General features: G+C 39.5%; 1 protein-coding gene across 1 annotated transcript in view; it reads right to left on the bottom strand.

Annotated features, from left to right (window-relative positions):
- LOC147627545 (CSC1-like protein ERD4) overlaps window positions 1-2,071 on the bottom strand; it is a 2,831-nt gene extending 760 nt beyond the window's left edge. The window contains exons 1-5 of the mRNA XM_086815090.1: window positions 1,774-2,071; window positions 1,547-1,695; window positions 1,153-1,441; window positions 223-1,057; window positions 1-148 (exon numbers count right to left, since the gene is read on the bottom strand). The exon at window positions 1-148 is cut by the window's left edge and continues 144 nt beyond it. Of these exons, the coding sequence (XP_086671216.1) occupies window positions 1-148; window positions 223-1,057; window positions 1,153-1,441; window positions 1,547-1,695; window positions 1,774-2,050 (1,698 nt within the window). The 5' untranslated portion in view covers window positions 2,051-2,071. The remainder of the gene's footprint in view (window positions 149-222; window positions 1,058-1,152; window positions 1,442-1,546; window positions 1,696-1,773) is intronic.
- Between the last annotated feature and the right edge of the window lie 8,634 nt (window positions 2,072-10,705).

Below are 10,705 nucleotides of genomic sequence, written 5' to 3'. Positions count from 1 at the left end.
AGCAGCATGCGCAGCTCGGATCAGCGGATCATCGGCCTCCTCTGAGCTGACGTGTAAGTTGCTGTTGCAGATCATAATTTTACGCTTGAGGTGATACACGATGAGAGGCACCAAGCGACATAACTCCATGCCATAACCTACAAAGAACCTGCAAGTAGTATTATTGATGAATATGATTAAAGTAAATTAAAATCAAAATTTTAAACGCGGAAAATAATTTACTTGAGGGCCACGAAAGAAATGAAGAAAGTGGCTTGCGGAGGAAGCGATTTGCTGAGGAGGGAGACGATGGAGTTGGGCTCTCGAAAGAGAGAATTGAGAGAGGTGAACAAGGTGCCGCCGATGGTGACGCCGAGGAAGACGTTGAGAACGATGAAATAGAAGTACTTGCCGGCGGCTGCACGGACCACGTGGCTCTTGGACGGGATGCCCTCGGCGCGCGACAGTTTGAGCAGGAGCGGCGGTAGGAGGAAGAGGAATAGAAGGAGAGCCAGCTGGGGAAGGTAGGCCTGGAGTACGCTGTTGAGCACGGGCTTGCGCTCTAGCAGCAGGCGTAGGGCCCCTCCATCGGGCATTCGCTTCTCCAGGTTGTCCAGCGAGATGACAGCTGACACAAAGCCGATGGGCACCATGTAGAACATCACCGTCATCGCCACCACACCATACACCACCACCTCGCGCGCCGACCTCCTTGCCAGGGGGATTCTTAGGTTCTCCCAGATCACCTCGCGAGGCTCCGGCGCAGGCATGACTGTCCATCGGCTGGCGTCCTCGCCGTGCATGGCCTGCGCTACGCACGCCGCTGCTACACGGCTGTTGAACACCACCAGCGCCGCCCCTGTGTCTCCTGACTCTGCCGCCGCCCTCCTCTGCTCCTCCCGCAGCGCTGCACTAAGACTCTCCACATGCGCCTTGTGAAACTCTAAGGAGTCCACCATGGGCCCCACCAAGCCGAGTAGTCCCGTCCTTCGCATGGGTCGAGTCATACGCCCGGACTGCCGGAATGCTCTCTCCGCGCTGCGGAGGGCTGCTGTGTGAGATTCCAACGCCTTCCAAACTTGACGTACCTGCGGCGGCCACGATTCGACGGAACAAATTTATAACGTCCAACTCTAACACGTACATCTTACAACAAGTGCATTTAATGAGAGCGGCCTCCTGCCTTCTTGATGTCAGTCACGATGATGCACGTCTCGTAGGTGTGAGGATGTAGCTTCCGGAAGAAGCCGTCCACTTCTTGCGCTAACGTACGGCCAGGGGGCGGCGGAGGTATGTCTCGAACAAGCACTACAAACTGTTCCGGCTTCGCCTTCCGCGATGCGTACTCCTCTTCAGTTCGCAGAGCAATCACATGGCGGTATGCTCTCCACATCACCCATAGCGTAACCAGCGTTAACCAGTAGGCTCCAAGCACAAAACACCACAAACGCGGGCTTTCTGGCTGGCGGCAGTCAGTCAGGCCATAGTTACTTATAATATGAAATCGATGCTGTCAAGCTACCACCATGATGCATCACATTAAAAAAAAACCAATATATTTGCGTACCCTAATATTCCCAACTGAAATTTTATCGAAGCTTGTGAACACAAAAGACGGATTGGCTATCTTCTGGCTCTCATAATAGTCGTCCGTTCCGGTTACGGGAAGCAGCACAGGAACGCAGAAAGCTGCCGTGAGCACACAAATAGATAGAGCTGTACAAGCAGCAGGCAAACAATTAGTAACTATCACACTACTTTTTTGTATGTAACAGAACGTCTATGAGATCGCACCAGAGTTCAGAAATATCGTATACACTGCGGCGTCGAGGCCGGCAGACTGGATGATTTGACCCTCGGAGGCGGACCAAGCTTCGGCAATCCAAGAAAAAGAGAGGCGTCGCCAGCCAGCTTCTGCCACAACATCGGGAATAGTGTTTCTTAAAATCTTGAGGGGGTGGTAAATGACAGCGTTGGTGGGCATCGAGGAAAGCCATGAGAAGAGCAGCAGCAGCATGCAGAAGATCAGAAACGAGGTAATGAGAGAGGTTAGAAAGCCAGACAGGTCCATAGATAACTAAACTAATCAGTAATTATGCTAAGGAGCTTTCGCGCAATTTTATTTTGCTCGATTCTAAATAGCAGCACTTTGCGAGCACACGAAGGCACAAGTTATCCAATCCGTCACTAGCACTCCACCGAAAGATCCTCATTAAAACCAGCGCACGCAATAAACAAGAATAATATGTAAATAGGAGTCCGAAGGCGGGCAAATTTTTACCAGCCCGTCAAAAATGATCATCCCTGAGATTCATCTGCTTCCAGCAATTGTGCAAGCATTAAAGCACGCTTCTAAGTTAATTAGGCTTTCTTTCTGAGCAATCCATTACTAATTCCGTGACAATATTTTTGTACGATTACGATTTGCTGCATGGAAAAGACACATTTGAATATTATTACTCATAAATTCTTGTTCCGGCAAAAGGTGAAGATATATTTTGATTTGGTGCATCGAATGTTTGTCCCGCACGACACGAATAGGGATAAAGCAGTACCTGCAAGGCCCGGCGGGGGCCAAGGATACATGTGTCAAAAAGACAAATATGCACCCTCGTCGTTTTTTGTTTGTTGATTAATTTATTATTCATCGCATACATTGTGGGCATATATTAAGGCACTCTTTGACACTTGTCGTTGCATGGTGGGGTTTTGTTTTACAGAGCGTTTTTCTGCATTCGGCATGTTCATGTTGCCATGATGTTTTTCGTGTGATGCTGCTTTCGCTATGGTGTTGTTGCCATGGTGTCGCCATTGCTTCCCATGCGAGACGTTTGTAGCCATGCTTTGGTGCAATAGTGTGGTCCCATCCTTCTTCCGAGGCTTCTAGCGTGCTTGTGCTTCGATCGTTTCTTCGTGGTTTGTTGCACACGCTCCTTCCAACGCCTTCTGGAACTACATGGAGCTCATTTGCAAGATGGTTTTTCACATGCTCGTGCTTCGGTCGTTTGTTCCTGGTTGGCTATGCTTTTCGTGAGCACGCTGCTTCGACCTTCTTTTACTTGTCATATCCAGCTTTCAGCATGCATGTATCAGATCGGATTTCGTCTTCTGGAGATCTGTGGTACACACTGTGGTACACAGTCGTGGCTTCTGGACTATTTCTATCTTACGGCAAGTTATCATATGCTATTTAATCACACTGCGCGTTGTCTTCTTCATCTACTTTCGTTTGTCCTCTGTGTTCCTCGTTGCCTTGCTGTTGATCGTTATGGCTCCCACATGTACATGTGTCTTTTCGTAATTTCTCCACGTCGATTTTTGAAAATGGCTTTAATGTTTGTAAATTTTAGTAAAGTTTAGAACTAAGGTTTATAACTGTACCAAGTCTAAGGTTTGTAACCTTATAAAGTAGTAGACTTTCTAATGTTTGTAACCTTATAAACTCTAAGGTTTCTTTTGGTTTCGAGTGAATAAGCACCATCAAAAAAATAATCAATGGCTTCGAGTGAATAAGCACCGAAATACAGGCGGTTGAAATCTATCCTAAAGTGATATGTGTGAATACGACAAAATGAGCCCGCTAAAATGTCATAGATCTAAATTTCTAGGAAAATAGAGTTAAAAGAAACTTCCAGGAATTTGATTAAATCAAATCAAATAGCTTATCAAATACCACATGTTCAACATATTTTAATATTTGAGAGAATAACAAATAATACTTAGCTTACAAAGCATGACTCCAAGATTGGGTACAATCATCCCCCCTCATGTGTGTGGCCTCTCCCCACACTTGAGTATTTACGAGGTATTTTATTCCAAATTAGGCCATAGCCTCCAAAAATACAAAAAGGTGTTTTTCTTGCACGACACTCTCTTATGCTCAAAATAGAGTTCCCATAAATTAAGGCTAGGGTTTAAAGCATATCACGTTCTACACATGATGAGTGGGAAGTAATGCCTTGAAAGGTTTTAACAAACTAACATGAAATGAGTTATGAATCTGCCAATAAGAAGGTAATTCAATTTTATATGCAACATCATTAATTTTGTGAATCATCTTAAAAGGTCCATAAAATCTTGGGACAAGCGTAACAGCTGGAAATTTTTCAACACTCTTAAGTCGACGCTTTTCAATTCTCAAAAGTACATAATCTCCAATTTCAAAAGATATTACTTTACATTTACGGTTTGATTTCTTAACATATTATTCTTGGGCATGAGCAATAGAATGTTTTATATAATTCAAAATGCTACTAAAATCGATAGTGAATTGATCAACAGCTTCAATTTTGTGGAAAAGTCTAGTTGCCGGAATAGGTAAAGGTTTTCTATACACAATTTCAAAAGGTGCTCAACCACCACTAGCCGAATGAGAAGCATTATTGTAAACAAATTAGAGAAGATGAATGTACTTATCCCATGAATTAGGTTAGTGGGCAACATAGGCTCTGAGTAGATCCAAGAGAGTACTATTAGTAACCTTATTTTGTCCATTCATTTCTGGATGGAAAGCTGTGAAAAACCTACCTTAGTGCCTAAGTTGCAAAAAAGCATTTGGGAAAATATGGACTACCAAAAGGACCCTTAAGGATTAATTTTAATGAAATTTTAATCAAGTTTGGACCAATGGAAGGGGGGGAGGGGAGTGCACATTCTATCCCAATTTAGCCTAATTTGGTCTCCTTTATGTAGAGTTGGACTGCTTTTGCAATTTGAGATGCCTTTGCTTTCTCCTTCAATAAGCTTCTACTCAATGTGTATCAGAAAAACCAATCAAACATTTCAATGAAGTAATTTGTTCTTGTCACCCCTCTGCCATGATGAGTGTTCTTGAAATATATTCCCTTTGCCCTATAATGTGACTTCTTCGTCCCTTGGGTGCTCCACATGTCGAGGGAACCATACTTTTCCAAGCAATACAATCCATAAGCGTAAACAATATGCTCAAAACAAGCAATTGCGTGAGTGATTATAAATACATATAGATTGTAACAACTTGATAATAATAAAAAACTACTATGTAATGAGTAGTTGATGTTTCCCCCCAACTGTCAATGACCAGTTGAGTGACTGTTGTCTTGAATATGCTTCGTTGTTTAACATTGGTAGTACTCAATAGCATGATTGACACCATCTTGTTAAAATAAGCCCAAACCTTTGTCTGCTTTACGAAGACTTGCATCCTTGTCTCACAATCAGTCGTACACTTGCATAACTCTTTCCACAACTCCCATCTTACTTTGGAGTTTTTCCCCGACATGTTGTGTAAAAAACTCCTAGCCTTTGCTCCACTCATTGATACCTGTTGCGCCATAACATAATTATCTCCATACATCTTTGCATCCTTCACTATTTTGATGTTGCCTCCATACACCCCTAGAGAGTTGAGTAGATCCTCCACTTTGGAAATGGCTTCCATGGATCAAGCGACCCGCTTCATAGAGTGAATGCAAAGTCAATGTGCAATTTGAGCAACTTATCAAATATTCTCATCATGGCATGTAATGTGCAGAAGTGAATTTTTTCACATGGAAATGAAATAATGGGATTCCATATGTAGGATCCTTTGCATCCCTGTCTGGCGGCGGTGCTTCCAAGTTACATGACATGACTGCATCAATCCATCGCAATTCATCTTCCTTATTGCACTTTTGCTTTGATTTCTTCATGCATAGAGGGCAAGGAAGTAAAGAGATAGCACTTGTGTCACAACCAAGCATACATTTGATTGTTTTCAAATCTCCTCCTAAATGCCAATCCACTGCAAAGGTACCCACACCTGGAACTTCAAATTGTTCACCATTTATTTGTTGCTTGATGACCTCAACAATCCAAGGACATCTTTGAAGCATCCAATCTAACATTTTATTGTTCTCCTTTGGCACCTCAAGCTCCTAACCACTAATTGTCTTTTTCATATTGAACATTGAAAGAAGGCACCTTGTCCTTGTTCTTTGCATGTGCTATCCACTAAAAGAAGTGGATGCATTATCCAATGGTTGGCTTACATGTAAGGACGTTTCATTGATGCATATTCCTCTTCTACACGAATATGAAGATCTATCTTACGTTTTCTTGTGTCATTAATATCTTCTGAAGGAGGCAAGGTTTAGACTAAGGTCAACAATGAAAGAAGGATTAGAGTAAGATAAAAGGATGATTAAAAGAAAATGAGATAGTTATTATTGAAAATGATCTTCAAAAGGTACTTTTTTGATTAAAAAATGTTGAAATTTAAAAATTTCAAAAAAACCTAATTTTAAGGTCCCTTATATCCATGTTTTTCATATTTGGGGGAAGAGAGAGGTGTGGGACCACATATAAATGCATGAGATATGATGGAAAAGGTATGGGGCTTGAAGAGGTAGTTATTGACTGAAAGTGACCTTGAAAAGGTACTTTTGGAGGTTACATATAATTGAGGGATCCTTTTTTATTTAAAAATGTTAAAATTTTATTTTTTTAAAAAAAATCCTAATTTTAGGGTCTCTTTTATCCACATTTTTCAAATTGGAGAAGAGAGAAGTGTGGGACCACATAAAAAAGGCAAGTGATCCAAGGAATCTCACATAAAAAATTTAAAGATGAGAATGGACTCTAGAAATAGTTATAACTTTTCTAAAAAGTGAGCGGACCCTAGAGTAAGAATAGGAGAGGATCTAGGAGTTACTAGTCTAAAAAAGGGACCCAAAAGTAGGGTATTCATTAGCTTGTCCCCTACTATGGAGCCAAGTTTAGCATTCTAAACCCAAAAAATAAGCAACTTAAGCTAATCCTTACAGGGTCCTTTTTGTAGTCCATATTTCCCCTAATGAGTGATCCAAAAGTTACTACAAAATCTTGAGTCTCTGTAAAAAACAATGACTTTTGGTAATCCGTGAGGTACAAAGATAAACATAATTGCGGCTTGCTGAGAAGTCAAAGTTTTTTTACAAGGTAAGAAATATGCTTACTCACTTAAACGGTACTATAGTCCAAATCATATCATTATGGCTCGATGTTGTAGGCAAACCTCTAATGAATTTTATAGATATTTATTCCCAAGTATCATTAGGGATTGGTAGAGGAGTAAGAATTCCTTGGGTCTTGCCTTTTTAGCTTTTAATTTTCTTACGACAAATAGAACATTCAACCATAAATTTTGCTACATCTTGTTTAAGATAAGGCCAAAAGAATTCTCTAGAGACTAATTGTAGAGTAGTTAAAACACCTCGATGACCCATATATAGTGGTTGATGCATCTCCTCCAATATGAATTGTTTGAAAGGTTGTGTAATACACAATCTCTTTTGGGAGAAAAGATAACCAAAAGAGATTGTGAATAATCACCAATAGGGTTCCAATTATTGTCTCTTATTTTAATCTAAACGTCAGCAAAATTCGGGTCCTTATCATTGGATTCTCTCATAGGACTCAATGGTTCCCTTTGAATAATGAAAATGTTGTGAATACTAGGATGTCTACTTAAAGCATCTATAACATTTTCTTTTCCTAGTTGATATTGAATCATAGGTTGAAAACTTTGGATAAATGAAGCCCATTTGATATGTCGATTAGAGATTCATGCCTAGGTCAACAAATGACGAATTCTTTGCTGGTATGTCTTGATTAAGAAATCATATCCTATTAAATAATATTTACAAAGTCTTAAAGCATGCACAACAGCTAATTCTTTGTCATATATTCTATAATTTCTTTCTACTGGTTTGAGCTTACGGTTTTCGTAAGCAATGGGATGTCCATCTTGCATAATAACAACACCAAAGCCTTGTCCTTGCATTAATAACTACAACAAAGAATGGTCGTTAAAAATTTGGTAGTGTAAGAACTAGTGCATGGGTCAATGCTTTCTTAAGTTCAGAGAGATGGAATGGTCTTGTCTGCTAGTCCAATCAAAATATCTAGCGCTTTCTTAAGAAGTTTGGTCAAAGGATGTATGATGTATGCAAAATTTCTAATGAACTTCTTATAGTAACTACATAATCCAAGGAAAGATCAGAGTTCATGAATATCACGTGGTCTAGGCCAATTAGCAATGCTTTTGATCTTTTTAGGGGTCTACTCGAAGACCATCAACAGAGACAATGCGTCCTAGATATTCAATTTCATCTTGAAAGAATTTGCTCATTTCAGAATTGACATAGAGCTGATTCTCTCTTGAAGAAGTGAGATCACTTTTTCTAAATGTTGTTCGTGTTCTTGACGATTCTTACTGAAAACTAAGATGTTATCAAAAAACACTACAACAAAACTTTGATATTTCAAGAATATTATGTTCACTGAAAGTAGCCAAAGCATTAGTCAAACCAAATGGCATAACTAAAAATTCATATAATGACCAATTTGGGTTCTAAAGGTAGTCTTGAATATATCCCCTTCTTCCATTCGAATCTAATGATAACTGGACTTCATGTCAATCTTGCTAAAGGCTTGGGCTCTCTTAAGCTTATCTTGCAAGTCATCCACTCGAGGTATCGGCTGTCGATTCTTAACAGTAATCTTGTTAAGTGCATGATAATCGATACACAATCAATATGTTCTATTCTTCTTTTTAACAAGAAGAACTGGAGCACCAAATGGAGAACTACTGGGTCTAATCAATTCTTTCTCTAATAGTTCTTCAACTTGCCTTTGGATTTCTTTTTGCTCAAGCATATTGACTCAATAAAGGAGCTTTACATGGTGGTGAGCTACCGGGCATTATCTCAATTATATGGTTTTCTAAACAAGGCTTGGGTAAGCCAAGAGGTAAGTCACCCATGAAGTGGTTAGAGAACTTAGAGATAAAAGGGTCATGAGACACATTTGATTTGAAGTTATCTTTAGTAGTAAGATGGTTGCCAAAAATAAAAAAATGTCTTCTCCTTTTTTCGTACAGCTCTCTTTCCTTGGGTATGAGACAAAAATGGACCTAGGTCACCCATGGTTTGACATTGGAGACAAATTTCTTTGTCATCTTTTATTAACCACATGGCATGAGTTTCATAGTCAATCTAGAGATTATGCTATGTCTCCATGTCATACCTAAGATGACATCCACACCTTGCAAAGGAGTGCTAGGAATGCTCTCTTTTCTTTTAGTGAACCCATTTCTAATTCTAAATCCTTAACCTCTTTTGTGCAGTTGTACTTAGTACCTTGAAATGCAGCTTTTACTTTGTAATTAGAGTACAATGTATCTAGTTTAAGTTCTTTCAATGCTTTTTCAAAAATTAAATCATGCAAGCTACCATCATCACACAATATAGAAATTGATTTTCCTTTTATTTTGCCTTGAATTTTCAATAAAGCATAAATTGAATACTTACCTTCATTCGAATAATCAGGATCAGAGTTACCCTCTTTCTTGAAAGAATCACTGTCATCTTCTTCAATAACGTTGAGTCGAGCCACCAATGCGAAATTCTTCTTCTTCTCAGGACAGTCTTGTGTTGTGAGGTGTCCTTCCTTGTGACATTTGTAACACTTGAACACTCAATTCTTCGGTTGACCATTTGAGGGTTTGTTGTTGTTGTCCTTCCGAGCATCTCCTTTAATTACATCTTTACCCTTGTGCATCCTAGATTTATCAAAAGTACTAGAAGGGAAAGAAGGTTTAGTAGACTTTGTAAAAGACTTATCCTACATCCTGAAATCTCTAGAAGTAGATGTTTTACGTTCAGAATTTAAAGCGAGATCCATAGCAGAACTAAGATCATGTGAGGATGAAACATATTAATGTTAGCCTTAATGGTAGATTTAAGTCCAGCAATGAATTTCCTTCATTGCTCTTTTTCCTTGACTTTTTCAATCATTAGGACCAAAAATGAAAAAAAGAGCCATGTCAGGATTTGATTAAATTTCTTAATCAAAGTGATTTAACTAAAATAGTAGAGACAAATAGCAATATTAAATGTGTATCTTTTTACCTATATTTAGAGGAGAGTGTCTTTAATATGCCATCCAACACGTATCTATATTCTTTAATTCACCTATCCTTTTGGGACAGACCTCTTACCTACTTTAGTACACGTTTTCTAAAATAAGCTAATTTCAAATATTCGAATACATAACATACTTCTCCCTCTCTTTTCTTTCAACTGTCTTTTTCTCTCCCCGCCATCTCTTGCTTTCTCTTTGGATCCTTTTTATTGCTATGGTGACTCCAAGGGTTGATCCACACTTAAAGAAAAGACACCATATCAACTTGGTACTTGACAAAGAATATTGCATGTAGAGAAGTATTCATCATAAATCTTTACATGATGAAGCTGAAGCACAAGGCTATGTGCAAAAGGAAAGAAGCATGTAGATTTGTGGGTTCAAGGAGGTCTATACCCTCTTGACCTATCAACTGGTAAGCCTCCATCATTTAGCACCTTGCATGATCTTGTTTGATTCATTGGGGATGGTAGAGAAGGCTTATTTGGATATTTCTCAACATTGAATAATCAAGCCACTATTTTCCATCATCAGCACATAAATATGGTTGAAACTATGCTTGCTGTGTACAAGCAATCTGTTACAAGATAGAAGACATCGTGATCTCACAAACTCAATGTGTAAATGAGTTAGAAAGGCTACTTCAGTCATCTCAGGAAGAGGTAACAAAGCTTAGACAAACTAACCAAAAATTGGAGGAACATGCTCTCCAAAAAACCTAACTAAAAAGCACTCCTTTTGGGTTAAAGAATGAGATCTAGATGTTTAAAAGTGTTACATGCCTAGCCACACATGGGGGTGCTAA

Source organism: Cibotium barometz, chromosome 20 (assembly GCF_041138505.1).
Source record: "Cibotium barometz isolate CiBa-2024 chromosome 20, ASM4113850v1, whole genome shotgun sequence".
In the NCBI taxonomy this organism is placed as follows: Eukaryota; Viridiplantae; Streptophyta; class Polypodiopsida; order Cyatheales; family Cibotiaceae; genus Cibotium; species Cibotium barometz.
This window is presented reverse-complemented; position numbering and strand designations above follow the sequence as displayed.